This window comes from Dipodomys merriami, unplaced genomic scaffold, assembly GCF_024711535.1.
Source record: "Dipodomys merriami isolate MVZ:Mamm:240054 unplaced genomic scaffold, mDipMer1.0.p SCAF_16, whole genome shotgun sequence".
Taxonomy (NCBI): Eukaryota; Metazoa; Chordata; class Mammalia; order Rodentia; family Heteromyidae; genus Dipodomys; species Dipodomys merriami.
Window position 1 is genome coordinate 22035817 of NW_027202937.1, and position 19860 is coordinate 22055676.

General features: G+C 45.6%; 1 protein-coding gene across 2 annotated transcripts in view; it reads right to left on the reverse strand.

Annotated features, from left to right (window-relative positions):
- The window catches only part of Gmpr (guanosine monophosphate reductase), a 40855-nt gene extending 26454 nt beyond the window's left edge, over positions 1-14401 (reverse strand). The window contains exons 1-4 of one of the 2 annotated variants that reach the window (XM_070024524.1): positions 14116-14401; positions 6637-6756; positions 3985-4068; positions 1639-1812 (exon numbers count right to left, since the gene is read on the reverse strand). In XM_070024524.1, coding sequence (XP_069880625.1) covers positions 1639-1812; positions 3985-4068; positions 6637-6756; positions 14116-14202 — 465 coding nt within the window. In that variant the 5' untranslated portion in view covers positions 14203-14401. Of the gene's footprint in view, positions 1-1638; positions 1813-3984; positions 4069-6636; positions 6757-13838; positions 13976-14115 lie in introns of those variants that run through there. The other variant, XM_070024525.1, reaches the window with a different exon arrangement.
- Positions 14402-19860: the final 5459 nt, after the last annotated feature.

Below are 19860 nucleotides of genomic sequence, written 5' to 3' on the forward strand. Positions count from 1 at the left end.
TCCTTATATCACCCTGAACCAGAATCAACCCCAAATGGATCAAAGACCTCGAAGTCAAAGCAGACACTCTGAAAACATTACAGAAAGGAATAAGTGAAACTCTAGGGCTCCTTGGCACAGGCTGAAATTTTCTTAATAGAGACCCAGAAACACAACAAAGAAAGGCTGGACAAACGGGATTGCATGAAACTGCAGAGCTTCTGCATGGCAAAGGACATAGCTAGCAAGGTCAATAGAAAGCTCACAGATTGTGAGAAGATCTTTACTAGCCAAACAAGAGACAAATATATATCTCAATATATCTGTCTATCTATCTATCTCTATATATATCTCAAATATACTTGGAACTCAAAAAATTAAATCAAATCCCTCAACAACAAATCCTCAAAGAAACAATTGCCCACTTAATAAGTGGGCTAAAGACTTACAGAGACACTTCTTTGAACAGGAAATAAGAATGGCTAAAGACATAGGAAGAAATGCTCAACTTCTCTGGCCATAAAAGAAATTCAAATCAAAACAAGATTAAGATTCCACCTCACCCCAGTTAGAATGGCTATAATCAAGAAATCTAGTAACAGATGCTGGAAGGGATGTGGCCAAAAGGGAACCCTACTGCATTGTTGGTGGGAGTGTAAACTTGTTCAACCACTTTGGAAAGTAGTATGGAGGTTCCTCAAAAGACTCCACATAGAGCTCTCCTATGACCCAGCAATCCCACTTTTGGGCATTTACCCAAATGATCACAAACAAGGCCATACTAAGGCTACCAGCACAACTATGTTTATCTCAGCATTATTTACCATAGCTAAGATAGGGAACCAACCCAGATGCCCCTCAGTAGATGAATGGATCAAGAAAATGTTGTATTTGTGTGTGTGTGTGTGTATATATACATACATACATATATATACACACACAATGGAATTCTATGCCTCCATCAAAAAGATTGACATCGCCCCATTTGTTAGGAAATGGAAAGACTTGGAAAAAATTATATTAAGTAAAGTAAGCCAGGCCCAAAGAAACATAGGTCCCATGGTTCCCTTATTTGCAATAACTAGCATATGTCTAGGACAAGCAGAAAAGCTCAAAAACTATGTACATATGACCATATATGATGATGCTAAGCGAAATGAACCCCAAGATAGGGACACAAGTGGTATTATCTTTCTTGCTGTTGATTTTAATGTATTTATAACGTACTACATGACTTTTTTGTTTCTTTTGTATGTTCTTCCCCCATGGTATAACCCGTTTTCCACTGTATTTGATTCCTATGCCCTGCATCTTTTATATACATTTTTTCTAATTTGGGGAGAGGAAGGGAAATAACAAAATGTTTACATAAGGATACAGGTTGACCCATTGTAACTATGAGATATACAAGACACTATGTTGAAAACAAACTTTACAACTTGGGCGGGGGTAGATTTGGGAAGGTGGAGGAAAACAAAGGAGGTGGTAACAATGCTGGGTAGGAAATGTACTCATTATATTTCTCATGTAACTGTAACCCCTCTGTACAGTATCTTTACAATAAAAAATATATTCAAAAAAAAGAAAAGGAAAAACCAGTGGCCCTCACGCACTGAACCTCCCTGCACCCCCTTCTTGAGAGCATGCAGTGGTACCTACCATGATGGTATGCTCAGGAAACTTGGCCCGGACCAGTTTCACAAATTCCACAAAATGTTCTGAATACCCATTGGCCACGTCCAGGCAAATAAACTTCACCTGGGGGATGGCACCCAGGATGCTGCTCATCTTTTCCAGATCATTCTGCCCACTTCCTGAGCTCACAGCTACATGCTGTATCAAAATGAATGAGAAGAGGCATGAAGACATATTGTCAGTACATACGCTGACAAAATGGCAACCCTTTGTGGTTTACCCTGAGCAAACACAAGAGACCTGCTCAAAGCCAGGTGACCATAGAGGGAGAGGAGACTTAGTCCCTAAACCATCTAAACTCTGATCTGTTCTCTTTTCTACCCCTGAACCACAAAGATCCTTAAACCTGGACCCCCAACCACAAAATCTTTCAAAAAACCTTGCCCCCAACCTCTATTTCATCTTCTCAAGCTTTTGGTGTGGAACTCTGAGTCATGTAGCTAGTTGTACATAAACATCTTTGCAGAGAAACTTTGAGGACAACTGAGAAAAAGAGAAGTTTCCAGACAATATAAAGGGATGCTGGTCACTCTGAAACTGGGACCTCACCCCCAGCACTACCTTATTTAGGGAGCAGCAGCTACAGATCAGATCAAAGATTTTTTTTTTGAGGAGGGGAGATGTTCTGGCTCTGGGGCTTGAACTCAGGGCCCAAGCAATTTCCCTTAGCTTTTTTTGATTCAATGCTAGCACTCCAGCACTTGAGCCACAGCTCCACTTCTGGCTTTTTAGTGGTTAACTGGAGATAAGAGTCTTGAAGATATTGTTACCCAGGCTGGTTTTAAACCACAATCCTCAGTTCTCAGCCTCTTGAGTGGTGAGGATGACAGGCATGAGCCATAGCATCTGTACCCAAGAAAATTTTCTAATCACAAATGATGTGAACAAAAAAAAAAAAAAAAAAAAAATGATGTGAACAGGTGCAACTCTGACTTCAGAGACCTCCGGCCAGCCTATACTACAAGGAAATTCATGGGAGTTATAATAAGGCTTTGAATTATCATATTTTCTTTTTGTCTGAGACTGGGATACAACTCAGTACCTGGTGCTTTCTCACTCACTGGCTAGTGCTCTACCAACTGAGCCATGCCTCCAACCTTGTGTTATCATTTTAAAACTGCTTCATTATTTGGACCCACCTTGAGATATAATGACATACAATTTACCTACAGTGCACTATCAATGGTTTTGAACATACTCAGAGCTTATAATCTTCATATCACAACTAATATTTTACAACATTTCCATAGTTTTCAAGAAGAAACTCTCACACTTTCTTTTGCCATCTCTTTCCTTCTCTTCACAGGGAACCACTAACTCATTTTACATCTCCACAGATTTTGGCTAATCTGGACAACTTAAATTGGTGAAATCATAGATTTGGCCTTCTGTATCTGGCTTCTTCCCTTAGCAAAATGTTCTCAAGATTCATCCATGTTGCAGTATGAGTCAGTACTTTATTCCTTTACATACTGAATAATATTCCATTATACAAATCCTGTTTGTCAGCTGTTGGACATTTTGTTGTTTCTACCTTTGGGTTATGATGAATCATACAGCTATGAATAATCATGAATTTTGGGCAAATACTTGTCTGCAGTTCTACTGCATCTGTATCTACAAATACATTACTGGGTCTTGTGATCATTCTGAAATTTACCATTTTGTGGAACGGCAGCCTGGTTTCCATAGAAGCTGTACCATTTCGCCTTCCCGCCTTCCATGCATGAACCTTCCAATTTCTCCACCTCCTAAAAACACTTATCTGTCTTTTTTGCCCTGGCAATCCTAGCAGCTGGATTATTAACTCAAAAATAACTTGCTAGCATTAGATCTTTTTCCTTTCTTCCTTTCCTTTCCCTTCTTTCCTTCTTTCCTTCCTTCTCTCTTTTCTTCCACCTTGCCTTCCTTCTTTCCTTCTTTCCTTTCTTAAGACTGGGTTTTATCCTAAGCCAAGGCTGGCCTGACACAATCAATTCTCCTGCCTCAAGCTACACAGTAGTAGAATTACAGATGAGTGTTGCCATAGCTAGTATTAGATGGTTTTTTTTTTTTCTACAGCAAGAAGACACATTCATGCTGGATCCACCCTAAAACACTTGGCAGGAAACACAAGTCTTCTCCCAAGCTCTGGTAATATAACACTTCACCTTCCTCAGGAGGTTACGAAATGGAGTCCTTTCCTCAACACTGTCCTGGCAATGGCAGAGATCCCCTGCCTGTTCTGTGTCTGTACTTCAGATGCTCTTGGAAAGCTGGGTGTCTCTTCCCCCTAGACCCCCGTCATTTCAATCTGGGCTATGGTCTTACCTGCAGGCACTCAGGGTGATTGGTGGCAAACTGCTTCCAGTCATCCAGGGTGTAATGTTTATGGACTGCTGTAAACAGAGAATGCTGGGAAACAGAACAGTGAGGTTAGGCAGAAGCCGAGGGAGGCCTTTGCCCTCCTCCAGCTGCAGGTAGGGAGAAAACAAGACAAAAGCACCTGCCCCGCCTCCTCAATTCACACTTCATTGGCTATGAGTAGGAGGCCAAAACACAAAGAGGCATTAACTAGTAAAATCACAAAACTGTTTCCCATTCTAATCTGATTGGACAGTACAGCCTTCAGGACCCTTAGGTCCAGGCTCATCCAAAAGACAAAGGAGGGCTAAAGAGGTTCTCAGAGCTCAGTCCACACCTAAGTTAAGCAAAGAGCTGCATAGATGGCCCAAAAGAAAGCTGGTCAGGACCTCGGCCCAGAAGGGCCATCTTAAGACAAACTTCTGCTTCAGAACCCTGAAGGATCATGCCTATATCTTATACCTTTTTCTTGTCCTTATAACCTAAAGACTTCTTGCTAAAAGCTACAACTACCAGGCAGTTGGGGTTCTTCAAGGTGGGAATAACATAAACTATACCCATAAACCTCTGACTACTAACCTAGCCTCTACCTCCACTGTGTGCTAATGTGTGGCAAATATTATTTCATTTAATTCTCAAGAGCAACTGTGACTGGTGTTAATAGCTTCCTGGATAGGAATGGAGCTTAAGAAATTTAGCAATTACTGGTCTGAATCAGACTCAACTGACAATAGAGTTCATCTCCTTCAGATGGAGCAAGGCCTCTGTCCTGACTCCTGAGTGCCTGTTTCCTTGCACAATGTCTCACTCAAATTGTACAACTTCATTAATTTGTATGGACCCTTTGGATCCTAGAAATAGACAGTGATAGCACTCACACATGGTTGTTAGCTATGTTACCTATCAGCACATACTGTCTCATTCGTGGAAAACCTTTCTCATGAAAATGGAGGGTAGACGGATGAACATAGCAAGCGCTAGGTTTTTCTTCCATACACTAACAATCTGATATCAACAAGTTATTGATCACTCCCTCTGTTAGCTTTCTGTCCTATAACAAAGTGCCCAAGATAATTCACTTCTAACAAGGAAAAATGTATTCTGGTTGGATGTTCTAGTCCATGATCAATCCAGCCCCATTCTGGGGTGAGGCACCACACCTTGGGGGACGTGTGTAGCAGAACAAAACCATTCCCTCATGAGCCAGGGAGTCAAAGAAAGCAAAGAGATGCTGGGTTCCCACAATTTCCTGGAAGGGAATGCCTTCAATCACCCAAAGAGCTCCTATCAGGCCCTATACCTCAAGGCTCTACCACCCTCCAAAAGAACTAACCTGTGCTTCACATATGAACCTCTAGAGGAAACTTAGCCAAGCAGCATATACTACTATATAATTCACCAGCAGATGGCTGAGAATGTGGCTTAGTGGTAGAGTGCTTGCCTAGCATGCATGAAGCCCTGAGTTCAATTCCTCAGTACCACATAAACAGAAAAAGCCGGTGATGGTACTGTGGCTCAAGTGGTAGCATGCTAGCCTTGAGCAAAAGAAGGTTACGGACAGTGCCCAGGCCATGAGTTCAAGCCCCAGAACTAGCAAAAAAACAACAAAAAAATAGAACAAAACAAAATAATTCACCAGTAGTGATTAATGTATTAGTCTCTGATCCGAAATTCACCAGGGCTTAAAGCCAAAAGACAATGCCACTGATTGAATAGTCAGGTGAAGTACTCTCTACTCTAATTTTCGAGCTCCCAATTTGACAATCTTTTTCTACCAATCACTGATAGTGCCAAGTCTAGGCACTTCCTGTGCTTAGACTTGCTGCCCACAGTAAGAAGCTCTTTCAACTAACTGATTTACCTTACACTGAATTACAACAGTTACAAAAATACATATAGCCTCTAGACCCACCAGCAGCCACTAGCTCGTCCTATCTAGAATGAATAAGACACTCTGTGCTGGGGTAGTCAAAAGGGTTTGCCTACGAGGGGCTTGTCTTCATTTTTCCAAAGGCCAAGACTAGCTTTATAAGCAATGAGACTGGAAGTTGGCTAAAAGAACAGTAACTTGAGAGGTAAATCCCTTATCTGGGAGCAAGAAACCCTCTCTGCCTCAGTTCCTTTATCTATAAAAGAAACCTATCTAATGGTGTAAAAAACACCACTTAGGACAAGGGCTATAGCACAGGCTGCAAGTACAAAGCTACTGTTTTGGTGGTACTGGGATTTGAACTCAAAGATTTGTGCTTGTTAGGCAGGTGCTCTACTGCTGAGCCACACCTCCAGCCTTCATGCCTTAATTTAAAAGGCAAAGTCACTGTTCTATAACCAGGCACTCCTCATATTGTATTTCTTCTTTACACTCTCTTTTCCCAACACAGCACTAGAATTTTGAAGGTACTTTCCTAGATCACCTCAGGGAACAGAGTCCAGAACCCACCCATCCTGAGTGAAGAGACTAAGACAAAAATCTGTCCCCTAGCAGTAACAATCGGACTCAGGGTAAAGAATGACTGCAAGTTTCTGAACAAGGCTGTGGTGGATGCTTGGCAAAAACCCATCCATACTGCAAACAGTATGGGGAGGTGGGGAGGAGAGAGAAGAGAGACCATGTCTCACCTGCGACATGACAACTGCCATCTCAAATGTCCCCACGGTGTCCATGTTGGCCACGATGATAGGAATTCCTGAGTAGGTCTGCTTTGAGTTGCGAAATGTAAATGTACGCTCAAGATCCACCTGTTGGCAAAAAAATAAAAGCAAATGAGTTTCTGCTCTCTGCAATGACATGTGCAGAATCCCAGTGCTCAGAGCAGCAGGAAAAACCCATCGCTTGCCTCTCCATTCTCACTGTCTTCCACTGCCTGCCTGATTCCTGCTGACTCTAAACACATATGGAATGCTTCCCCTACTTTCCAAGGCCAGGAAGGCCCATTCCCTGTCCAGAAAAATGCACACCACTCTTCCTAGCCAATAGTGACCCTGAAGCTGTCAGAATCCCTGCCGTCTCTCCCCTTTCACCTGGACCCACACACCAGATTTACCCTGCAGTCAGTCCCAAACCTGTAATCCTTCAGCCTTCCAACCTCCACAGCTGTTTTGTAATTCTAAGCATCTTTCAAAGAGCTGGGGAACTGCCCTCTGACCATATGTTCACAGGTATAAACACTTGTTTCTTTGACTGGCAAACAGCTGGGGGGAGGGCCTCCAATTCTACTGGAACTCTGACTCCGGGGTACTTAGGACTATCAGTTGTCAAGAATCCAGAATGCTAGCTTAGCCAGTGGACTTAGCAGAAACGGTGTGCCAGGGCTAGACACTCAAACAGTCTGCAGATCCAGAGTTACTTCTATAACCCAGACAGCAAGTCCTGGGTTGATCTGATCACAGACAGGCTGCCCCCTATTGGCTCCACTTCTGGCTGTGTTTGGTCCAATGCAGGACAGATGCATGAGAAACTGCAGAGAAGATGAGAGAAAAGTCAGGCCCAGACCCCTCTCTCCCAGCCCCTTTGGTCCCAGGTAGAGTCTCCAAAGCAGCTGTGTCTCCTTCAGATCTGGGTGGTCCTAGTGAGATTAGTCCCTCTGGGAAGCATTCTTGTTCATGCTAATCTCTGAGGCACCTGAATACCTCACTGAGTACCTTGGTGTGTTTAGTACTTCATGGAAAAGGGCAGCTTTGATGATAAACTCTTCATTTCTAGTAATTTTATTTTTTTTTGGTTGGTCGTGGGGCTTGAACTCTGGGCCTGGGTGCCGTCCTTGAGCTCTTCAACTCAAGGCAAGTGTCTACCACTTGAGCCACAGTGCCACTTCCAGATTTATGGTGGTTTGTTGGAGATAAGAGTCTCACAGACTTTCTGCCAGGGCTGGCTCCTGAGTAGCTCCTGAGTAGCTAGGATTGCAGGCGTGAGCCACTGGCACTTGGCTTCGTTTCTAGAAATTTCTATAAAGCAGATTCATGGCATAGGGACTACCGCTCAGTGGTAGATCATATTCTTGCCACACATGAGCTCCTGGGTTCAATCCTCAGTGCCCACCTCACCCCCAGTGGTGACATAAAGTAGATTCTACACAGTATTTAATGACCTGCATTCAATGGCCTGCTTGGAATATTCTGCTTGGTTCATTTCCTTGTCTGGACACAAGCACACAGACCATAATATAAATGCTGGCCCCAGGTGAAACACAGGCACCTAAAATGGTCAAGAACTCACTGATGGCGTCCTAACCTACCAACCATAAACATGTCCTACTCAGGTCTATCTTGAGCTTCTATTCTTTTTCATTTGATTCAACTTGCACTGACTTGATACAACCTGCACCAAATCAGAGAGTACTGGGGCAATGTCAGACTTTCCCTGCTGTCACTCCCCCAGCACAGGCCATGCTGGCTGAGCCAGCAGTCAACCAGGGGAAAGGAGTAGCTGCCAGGGCATGACTATGTGACAGTGTCTCACCCCCTTCTCCATCATTGTCATGATGACTCTGCCTCCACAAAAGCCAGTTCTGCTGACATTCTGCAAGAGAGCTGTGGAGTCTGTTAGTTACAACCTTCTGTGCTGCTAATGGCCTGCCTGTCTTAAGCCAATCAGAATTCCTTGGCCTAAAACTCCTCTTGCTCTCCTCCAAGACTCACAGGGAGAGTGCTGCTTCAGTCTGCGCCTAGCTGAGATCACAACAGCTTTTTCTTGGCACCTTAAGTCTTATCAGCAGTCAAAAACAAAAAGTCATCCTTGAGGATGAACCTTTCCCTTTTATTTTTCCTCTGGTAATTTCCTAAGACAGATTTTCTTGGGGGTGGTAAGATAGTTCAGTAGTAGAACACCTACTTAGTATGCAGAAGGCCCTGGGTTCAATCCCCAGTGCTCACTCACCCTCTATGATATAAGGCAGATTCCTTGTAATACTTAATTCTATGAATGAGAAATGAAATTATCTTCCCCAACCTAATCTACCCAGACAGACAGACAGACACACACACACACACATATACATCCAAACAGACCACTTGTCTACTGGGAGATAAACAAGTACTCCAGCCTCCCAGGAACACAACTTGGCATTTAATCCGCCACAGCTGGTCAGTATGGCTAATTCCCACCCTAATAAGGCTCACTGGCAAGGTGCAAATAGTAGCAAATTTCCCTCCCTCACTGCTGCTCTTCCAGCTGCTCTTCCAACATCTTGGTGTTTCAAAAGTATACACCTGGGATACACCGGGGTACAGACACAAAGCTTTGAGTTCAAACACGACTATTCACACACACACACACACACCATACCACACACCTGTCAGATATCTAAATTATTCAATGTTACAAGCTCATAAACTGCCATATAAAATGTTCTCTACTTTCCTCCTCCTAACAAAAGCAGTGTCATTCTCCAATAGAAAAGTGCCAGAACTTGGTGGCTGGGGAAGCCAGCCCTGGCCCTGGCCCCAATCATACTTCCTTCCCCTCCACCCAAATACTTAGGTTTGAAATATAAATAATCCAGCCTGCACATGAAGCTCTATGCACATTCACATGCACGCCCACAGACAAAGCTGACACTTGGCCCTATCTGGAGTGAGAGGGCTTTATCCTTCTCACTCCAGCCAGCCTTGGGGGAAACACACATGGAAAAATGACTTGTGAAAGCCTTAGATCCAACCTGGAGCTGAACCCTAGTGTCTCACACCTGTAAACCTATCTACCTGAGAACCTGAGATGAGGAGGATCATGATTGGAGGCCAGCCTGCACAGAAAAGTCGACAAGACTCCTTTCCAATCCAAGAGCTAGGCACATGCCTGTTACCCTCATTATGATGGGGAGCCTACAAATAGGTGGATCATGGTTCAAGTGGTTCACCTAAGCAGGAAGTGAGGCCCTATTTCAAACACAGCCAGCAGAAGACAGAGCTGGGTATGATCAGTGGTAAGAAGGTCTCCTTAGCAAGCACCAATCCCTGAATTCAAATACCAGTATCCCGCTTGGGATACTAGGGAAGGCACTCAGGATCCCAAGCACCAGTACCACACAACTAGAAGGAATGGTGTAGCCCACTAACCATCACACCCATCACAGAGGGGCTCAGGTGGAAGTGCTTTTTTCTAGATCTATGGATGGCAGGGAGGACAATTCTTTTATCATGTCGATTGGCCAGTATCTGTCTCAGCTGTGTGAATACAGACACTTCCTTCCCTCTGCAATCCTAGTGTCTCAACAAGTAGGGAATGCGTCAGCAATTGGCCAAGATGCAATCTTAAATCTTGGCCACCGGTTTTTCTCAAGTCTGTGCCTCCTGGGCCCCAACCTAGCCCGCTGGGTGTTGATCTAATCCCTAGAAGCTTCTGTTATTTCTCAGACTCCTGAAAAACTCACATGCAGCTTGTCATCAATCCAGAAATCCTCCAAGAGGAAAAGGCAATGCAGGCTTTTTTACTGGCCAGTCCCGGGGCTTGAACTCAGGGTCTGGGCACTGTCTCTGAACTTCTCTAGCACTCTAACACTTGAGCCACAGCATCACTTCCAGCTTTTTCTGTTTATATGGTACTGAGGAATCGAACCCAGAGCTTCATGCATGCTAGACAAGCATTCTACCACTAAGCCACATTCCCAGCCCTTGGGGATGACTTCTAAAAGCATGTTCAGGTCATCGGGTTTCATAAATGAAAACCTTCGTGTTGGAGACAATACGTATATTTTGGAGTTATCTCCCCTAAGAGATTCTGATGTACTCGTGACTCAGACTCAAAAGAAAAACTTACAGAGGCTGTCAAACTCAGGGAAAAACTTAACAGAGCCAAACTGGACCTCCCCAAAGTAATGCTGAAGTCCTAACCTCCAGTTCCAGTGTGACCTTATTTGGAAATGAGGACATTACAGACGACCAAGTGAAGAGAAGAGGTCATATTGGCCCCAGTCCAATATGACCAATGTTCTTACAAAAAGAGAAATTCTTGGACACACAGCAGGAGAACAGGAATCTATAAGACAAAGATACATGTTCTCCCTCACAGCTCTCAGAAGAAACTTAACACTGGCTGAGCTACTCTGTAATACCGGTCACTGAATACAGGGATCAGGAGGATGAAAGTTCCCGGCCCGTGCTAGCAAAAAGTTAATGATACATTCTCAATAGACAAAACTGGGCATGGTAGAGCATACTTGTAATCCCAGATCTTAAGGAGGCAGAGATAGGAGAGTGATCAAGAGCTGGCTCTGGGCACAAACACTAGAGTTTATCTGGAAAAAAAAAGAAAGAAAGCTAGAGGTATGGCTCAATTGTCTAACAAGCACAAGACTCTCAACTCAAAATCCCAGTACAAAAAAAAAAAAAAAGAAAGAAAAAATCAGAGGGAAGGAATCCTTCAAACACTTTGAACTAGTCAACGTCTAGCCTCCTGGCCACAAGACAATATTTTTTTTGCTGTTTTAGCCACCAAGTTTGTTAGGGCAGCCCCAAGAAGTTAATGCAAAGGTTAAATAATAAAATTAGTGACAGCTCAGACAAACCCAGGCCTCCTTTTCCCCAGACAAATCATCTCTCCTCTCAGACCAGCTCTCATTCCCCGGGAGCCAACCATCAAGATAGTGACAGCTAGGTCAGGTATCTCCTTACTGTGGAACCATTATCAGAATCAATGTTGGCCATGTCTTCTTGTCTCTGGACAAGTGGTGATTTTCTTCAATGAACTCTGATAGTCACTTCTCAAAACTAGAGTTTGCAGGAATATGTTTAAAAAACAGAATTCCTACTAGCTTAAGGACTAGAGTAGGAGGTTAAGAGGCAGGAATGGTCCCAAGGAAGAAAAACCAAGAGTCAAGAGATGATGTAAGCCCCCTTGTGTATCAGATAAGTCCTTTCTCCATCAACGAATGTCACCTCCTCTGAAAAGATGCTCTAAATGGTCCCCACATAGCCTTGGGCCCCTTGGATCTTCTGATCTAGGGGGTAGACAACGGGCAAGTCTTGCTTGTACTCTCAGCCTCTGGAAGCTGACCCCAATTCATTGTGTAAATGGCCCTGCAGGAAGATGAAAGCTCTAAGTGGGAGTCATCCTCTCTGCATTTCCTGCCAACTACTTGATGACCCATCACTGGGCCTGGGACTTAGCAAAGCAATCAAGTCATAACTCCCTTCTCAGCCAGCCTCTGCTCCCTGACGTGCCTGCGCTCTTCTGGATCCACTCAAACCCAAGGGTGTTGGATGTTCACTGTTCAGCTTTAAATTTGCATCCAGGAATTAACTTTGACCAGAGTGCCCACATTCCAAGCGTCTGACCGGGCAATGAAAGGTTTCTATGTGCCTACAGGAAATACCAGGCATCAACAAGCAAACAGAAGAAACACTGAAAAGGGATTAGAAGGGCTCAACTAGATTCCTCCACACCACTGAGGCCAGTAGTCAGATCACTCAAGGTCACCAGGCAGCAACCTCCAGCCCCAGGCAGCAGCGCCATTAAGAGAAAGGAACAACACCACCAGTTAACTCCGGGTTGCAACCCCTGGCTGGCAAACGCCAGGAACCAGCCCTGAAAGGCACAGATTCTGTCTGCAAGGTGTACGCGTATATTACAAGGTGCCATCACCAGCAGGGACAAGAGTGGCACCCATACAAATCACAAAACTAAGTGTTGCATGGCACTCTATTGCTTCCTGGAAAGGAATAATTCATTCTATTACAGAACTGCTTAATGTTTTACCTTCTCAAGAGGTTTTCCAGGATGAAAAAAAAAAAGATAAAATTGTCTTAAAAATGTCTGTCTCCTAAATACATGTGGAGCCAACAATTAAAGCACACTGAGGTCATCAAATGATTCGTCTGATGAAAATTCTCCAGGAGGCCCAACAGCTGTCTTTCAAACTATTTCTGTTCCAGGAGTTTTTCCAGCTCTTAACACCTGGAAGGGCACAATGAAGGGCAGGCACAGGGGCATCTAATCGGGAGAGATAAGGGCCCTCAATCCTCTCCCACCACTTCCACCCCTGTCTAATTCTGGCTCCAGCCGGCCAATGTGGCTTCTTAGAGAACAGGGACTCGGTTGTGCTCATTGGCTAACTGCTAGAGCCCATCCGGATCCAAACTAGTCCTCAGCTGGCTGCCCATGCTGCAGTCAGGTCTGGGCACTGGCATGGAGTCCTTAGCTGAGGGTTTTATTTATGGTCTTGTTTGCTGAGCAGGAGACCTGGAGCTCTGGGCCAGGCAGACTGGCTGGGCTGCCTGCTGTTTACTCATCCGGCTGTCTTCTTCCTCCTCAGCTCTCAACAAACCCCAAGGCCAAGCCTCCCTTACCCCCAACACAACTTAACTGCTCCTAGAGGCTCCGTTTAACCCAGGCACGACTTGACCCTTCGGGGACTGTCCTCCCTTCCCCCACGCCAGCCTATTTCCAGCAGCATCTCCACCTGTTCCAAAGCTCTGACTCTTTTTCATTGGTACAGAACCAGCAAAGCTGGTTCAAATTCGCCCTAACCTCCGCACCCTCGCGCTTTCAGCTGCGCAGGGCGGGGGGGAAGGGGGGGCGCGATCCAGTCGCCGCGGGGCGCCACCAGGAACCGGTCCCCCCCAAACTCTGCCACCAGCTTGGGCAAGGCTACTTAAGCACTCGGAAAGTAAACCCTGAACTTGATTCCTGGGAGGCTCGGGGTCTGTCAACGCTGCGGGTGCCATTCTGCCGCAGAACCTGACGCTAAAGCAAAGCCACAGTGTGCCCACCCCCACGGCCCCCCACCCCAAGGATCTGGGGTTGTTTTTCTCCCCCCCCCACCCGAGCTCCCCGGGGTCCCGCTGTCCCTCCGCGCGCCTCCTCCCAGCTACCCGGTTTCGTCCACCTGCTCCTCTGCTCGGCCATCAAGTTCAGGGGGACGTCCGCCAGCCCAGCCAGCCGGACCCCCACATTCGGACGATGAGGCCCCAGCTGGCCGCCTTGATCTCCAGCCGGCCGGGTCCTGACTGGGAATCGGCCGGACTTCCCGTTTCTCAGGTAGGGGAGGAGGGGCGCAGCAGCACCCCAGCCTCGGGCACGGGGGACCCCCCCCATGCCATCCCCTCCGCCCACCTCCCCTGCAGCAGCGGGCAGACACGCCCAGCCCGAGGACGGCCTCCCACCTCGGCGCGGCTCTTGAGGCTGCTCCGCTTAGGTCGGAGCAGGACATCCTTGAAGTCTAGCTTGAGGTCTGCATCTATGCGGGGCATGGCGCGGGCCGAGCTCGGAAGACGCCTTCCTGCGGCAGAGGAGGCAGGGGCGGCCGGAGCGCGTGCGTGGTTCGGCGCCAGGGAAGCCGCGCGGAGGTCGGAACGACAGCGGGCCTCGTGGGCACGCCGCGCTCTTATGCGAGCCCCACGCGGCGCCCCGCCCACCCCCTCGCCGACTAGGTGGCCTCACCCGGTCCTGGCCTCGCCCAGGTCTGTTCTGGCCCAGGCGGACTCGGCGCTGACTCCGCCCCGTCATGCCCTGGCCCCGCCTCACCTTGTTCTCCAATGGCTCGGTCCTGACTCCGCCCCCCCCTGTTCTGGCTCCGCCCTGCTCTTCTGTTGTCCACTCCTAACTCCGCCCCACGCTGTCTTGACCCCGCCCTCATTTAGCATGAGCCCGCCCTTCTCTGCTGACCCCGCCCTAGCCTCTCTGGCCCCGCCCCTTCTTGGTCCTGCGTCACCTGGTCCTGGGAATGCCCAGGGCTAGGGGAGAGAGGGAAGAGGTCAGTAAGCCCAAGTCTGACAGACCTTGGCTGAGTCTCCGCCCATCTCCCTGCTCTTTGAGGTGACCAAAGAGAGGAGGGAGGGGAAGTAGTGGCGCACATGGTCTTTCATCAATGACCAAGATCCACTATGGGGCTGTCATAGGATGGCTACCTTATCCAAAGGAAGGTCATCCTCAGAAGGTTTGACGTTTCCTTTCATTTCAATCCAGCGCACCCCCCAGGCACTGAGGGGACCTTCGCCCTGGCCAAAGGAGAAACCTTGGGAGGTTGGATACAATTTAAAGAGAGCTAGGGGTGAGTTTTCCGCCCCCCCCCCCCCCCCCCCCGCACTGAGCCTCAGCATTAAGAGCGAGATTATTTAGGCCTTTTTTTTTTTCTTTTTTGGATGCCCTTTGGATTTCAGGTCTGTGTTTGATCATTTACATAAAAACACCATAAGGTCTAAAGATCTTGGGTTGAGAGGAACCTGGATTCTCTCTGTGAGATGATTTGTAACTTATTTGGACCTCTTAAACACAGGATGTGTTTAAGGGTTTGGCCTGCTTTTTCATCCATTCTCCAAAATGCTCAGTAGAGGACTCCAGAGCTAAGGAAAACAAGGCTTAGAGAAACCCTGGCCTCAACTCCCAGCACGGCCAAAATAAATAACCTCCCTAAGGCTGCAGAAAAATTAAATATCAGTCTCTAAGTCCTTAAAAGTTACTGTAACTTTTCACTGAAGTAGCTTTGGTCCTTGGGACTCTGTCTGCTTAGTATGAAAACTGGACCTGGCAACTTTCTACCCCGGTGTGACCTTCAGAGAGCCACTCAAATTTCTCTGACGCAGTTTTCTAATGGACTAAAAGGAAAAGCTATCCTCTCTGAGGTTTTTATGAGAATTACATTGTGTGTGTAATAACCATGTGTATTCCCTAGTAATTGTTCAACAAATGGTGTAGCTATGTAGGGTTGTAGGTTGCATTGTGTGTCTTAGGTTACTAACCTCACAAAGGAAGGAACCACTTTCCTTTTCTTTCAGTTCTCTAGAGCCTCCAACTATTCTCTATAACCTTTTACCTTATGTTTGGCTGACCATAGAGACTCAATGAGCATAAAATGCTTTAAAAAAAATTCTTAGCTAGTCCTAGTGTTTGAATTCAATGTCTCGGGCTTGCTAGGCAGACACTCTTCCACTTGAGCCTTGTCCCCACCCCACACAAACTGCATTTTCACACAAATGTCTGCAAATGATAAAGCTCCTAACCCATTCTGCTTGCTCTCATTATCTTTACTGCACAGGAAGGTCACATCGTTTCCTGGAAGAAAAGGAAAGTTATCAGACAGAATGAAAATAACCACCATTAGTCAGCCAACAAAATGTGTATAGGCCTTTTCAAATCTTTGGAAGCTGGCCAGATGTGCCACTTATTTGCAATGTAGTGATCTTCAGTTTCCAATTAAAGATAAAAGTAAAATGTAATTACTATATGATAGGGTTATTTAAAAAATATTCTCCCAAAAGGGAAGAGAAACTCACCTTGTTAAGTATCTGATCACAGTGAATTCCTGAGGTAGATGAGGGCTCTACCTGACTATTGCACACATTTCCTTAAGAAAATGCTGCCTTCCTTTGTCCTTGCTTACACTCTGCGATGGTAGCTCAGTTCTAAGTTTCTTGTCCCTGTTCCTCTCCCCATTTCTATTGGAAGAAGATGGAAGTCCACTTTTCATATTTGATCCCCTCCCCTTCTGGAAGATTCTAGCGCTATGGCCTGCTCAGACACAAAACTTACACTCCTTCTAGCATCAGTGTGAATCCTGACTCTTGCATACTCACTCTGTAATGCCTTATATCATGAATGGTCCCCAAACTCGTATGTTGAAGGCTGAGTCCCCAGCCTATGACACTGATGGGAGAGAAGTAGGGCCTTAGGGCCTCCCTTGAAGGGATTATTGAGACCCTGCCCCTTCCTCCTCTTGGCTTCCCAGCCACCATGAGGTAAGTACCTTTCTGTAACACATGCTCCCACCACGGTGTGATGAGGTACCACAGGCCCAAAGGCAAGAGGCTCAACTGACCAGGGACTGTTGCTCTTTCACTGTGAGCCAAAAGAAACCTTCCTTCTCTTTAAGATATCTCAAATATATTTTTATAGTGATAGGAAGCTGACCAGCACTGACTCCTTTTCATAGCCTTAGCACCTTGCACATAATTCTGCTTCTTATTGCACTAGTAATAAATAATAAGAGGAATAGCTCCCATTCTACCACGGAGGTGTTTTGCCTGCTCTTGGTGCTTTAGCAAGCTTTCTCCCACCATCCTTCCCTCCCTCCCTCTCTCTTTGATAGCAGAATTTGAACTCAGGGCCTCTCATTCACTCAACTTTCTTGCTCAGGGCTGATGCCTGTAATCCTAGCTACTCAGGAAGCTGAGATCTGAGGATCACAGTTCAAAGCCAGCCTGGGCAGGAAAGTCAGTGAGACTCTTATCTCCAATAAACCACTAGAAAACCAGAAGTGGTGCTGTGGCTCAAGTGGTAGAGTGCAGGGAAATCTCCCAGGCCCAGAGTTCAAGCCCCATGACTGACAAAAAAAAAAAACTATATAGGAAGATATTTCCCAAAATTATCTGAATCTCACTTGATCACTATGTACATTTTTTTTAATGGTCCTGGCTCTTGAACTTGGCCTGGGCGTTGTCCCTCAGCTCTTCAGCTCAATGTGAGCTCTCTACCACTTGAGCCACAGCACCACCTCCGGTTTTCTGGTGGATAATTGGAGATCAGAGTTTCATGGACTTTCCTGCCCAGGCTGGCTTTGAACTGTGATCCTCAGATCTGTCTCGTGAGTAGCTAGGATTACAGGTGTGAGCCACAGGTGCCTGGCTCACTATGTACATCTTTATATCTAGGGCCTCATTAATACAAGGCAAGTGCTTTACCACTTGAGCCATATCCCCAGACATTTTGTTTCTGAGACAGTCTAGCTAACTGCCCTGGCTGACCTTGAACTTGAACTCTTGCTTCCTTCTGCTTCCTGAGTAGCTGGGATTACAGATAGTATATCACCACACCTAGCTCAAGTTTGTTAATATTTTGTTGAGGATTTTAAAATCTAAGTCTATAAGGGACTTGAATCAGTAGTTTTCTTCTTCTGATGTCTTTGTAGGGAGGTGGCGGGGGGGGGGGGAGGGAGGGGCAGCGGAGTTCATAAGAATCATCTGAGAATGTTCCTTGTGCCCTGCTCTATTTGCTGAAAGAGCTTAGATTGGATTGGAATTAATTCTTTAAATAGCTGATTGAATTAACCAGTAACCTAAAACTATGAGGCATGAAAAAAAATAGCCTATGTTAACAGATAAGTATTTTTTCAAAACCCCAAAATAATTAAAATTGAGTACAAATTAAAAGCTTTGAAAGCCAAGTTCTGGTGGCTTACACCTATAATCCTAGCTACTCAGGAGGCTGACATCTGAAGATCGTGGTTCAAAGCCAGCCTGGACAGATAAGTCCTGGAAACTCTTAACTCCAATTAGCCAGCAAAATAGTTGGAACTGGAGGTGTGGCTCAAATGGTAGAGCATGAGCTATGAGTATAACAGCTGAGCAGGAGTGTAAGGTCCTGAGTTCAAGCATTAGTACCAGCACACACACACACACACACATGCACGCGTGCGTGTGGGCTTGCGTGCGCACACACACACACACACACACACACACACACCAAATTTTGAGAAATTTAACGTCATAGTATTTAATAATATGGGAATAAGAATTTGTGCATATTTGATATTTTGTGTACTTGTAATGCTTGTGACCATTTGTTCCATTAGATTAAGAACAATCTAATTTAATCCTGAAATATTCAAAATGAGTATTTGAATAAGTGATTTAAACCTGGGAGGATGAGGTGAAATTCATTAAGTTTATGTCACTCTGGTGTGACATTGAAAAGAATGTCAATGGTACATGCAGAGTTTATGAGAGTTAATAAATGACTGTGGCAAACTGCTCCAGCAAGCTTACTATTTCCTGGTACCTAATAACCACTGGGAAGCTGAAGCAAATGTAAATTCTGCGTCAGCAGCTCTGGGTGGGGCCCCGGTTTGCATTTCTGACAAGGGCTTAGGTGAGTCTGGATCTAAACAAGTTGAGGGACTGGAGTTGCACTATTCTGGCTTTAAAAGGGAATTCTATTTCATTGTGGTATCTATTCCTTTTAAAAAATAGTCAGAAGTGAGCCAGGCCTGTAATCCAAGCTATTCAGGAGGTTGAAATCTAAGGATGGAGATTTGAAGCTATCCTGGAGAAAAAAGTTCCCAAGACCCTTATTTCCAAAGAACCACCAAAAAGGTGGAAGTGGAGATGTGGCTCAAGTGGTAGAGCCCAACCTTGACTGGAGAAAACCAAGTGAGATGAGACCCTATTTGAAAAATAACAAAAGCAAAAAGGACTAGGTGTACCTCAAGGGGCAGAATCCTGCCTAAAATGCATAAGACCCTGAATTCAAACCAGAACACCATCACTGAAAGGGCGGGGGTGGGGGTGGGAAGAATTCATATAGCCCAAATGCTAGAGCATATGCTTAACATGTATAAGGCCCTGGATTCTACATTGAATAACAGTAATAAATGAATTTTAGAAAAGAAACAGCAGCTGGGCACCGGTGGGCTCGAGTCTGTAATTCTAGCTACTAAGGATTCTGAGATCTGAGGATTGTGGTTCCAATTGGATTGTGGTTTCCAGCCCCCAGTAGGCAAGTCTGTGAGATTCTCATCCCCAATAAACTACTCAGAAAAGACTGGAAGTGGTGCTTTGGCACAATGGTAGAGTGTTGGCCTTAGTGCCCAGGCTCTGAGTTCAAGCCCCAGGACCACCAAATAAATAAATAAATAAATGAAAAGGAAACAGCATGACTATATGCTTTGAAGGGTTTAGAGCATCATAAGAGCAGAGTGGGAGGTGAAGCCATGGCTCAAGTGGTAAAGTATCTGCCTAGTAAACATAAGGACCTGAGTTCAAACCACAGTTCTGGCAGGGGTGGAGGAAAAGGAAGAAAATCTTACTAAGCACTTTTTATTTGTTTACTTTTAAATTTTTTCTTCAGTACCCAGGCTTGAACTCAGGGTCTCAAGCTTGGTGAGCTTGTTTGCTTGCTTGCTTGGCCAGCACTCT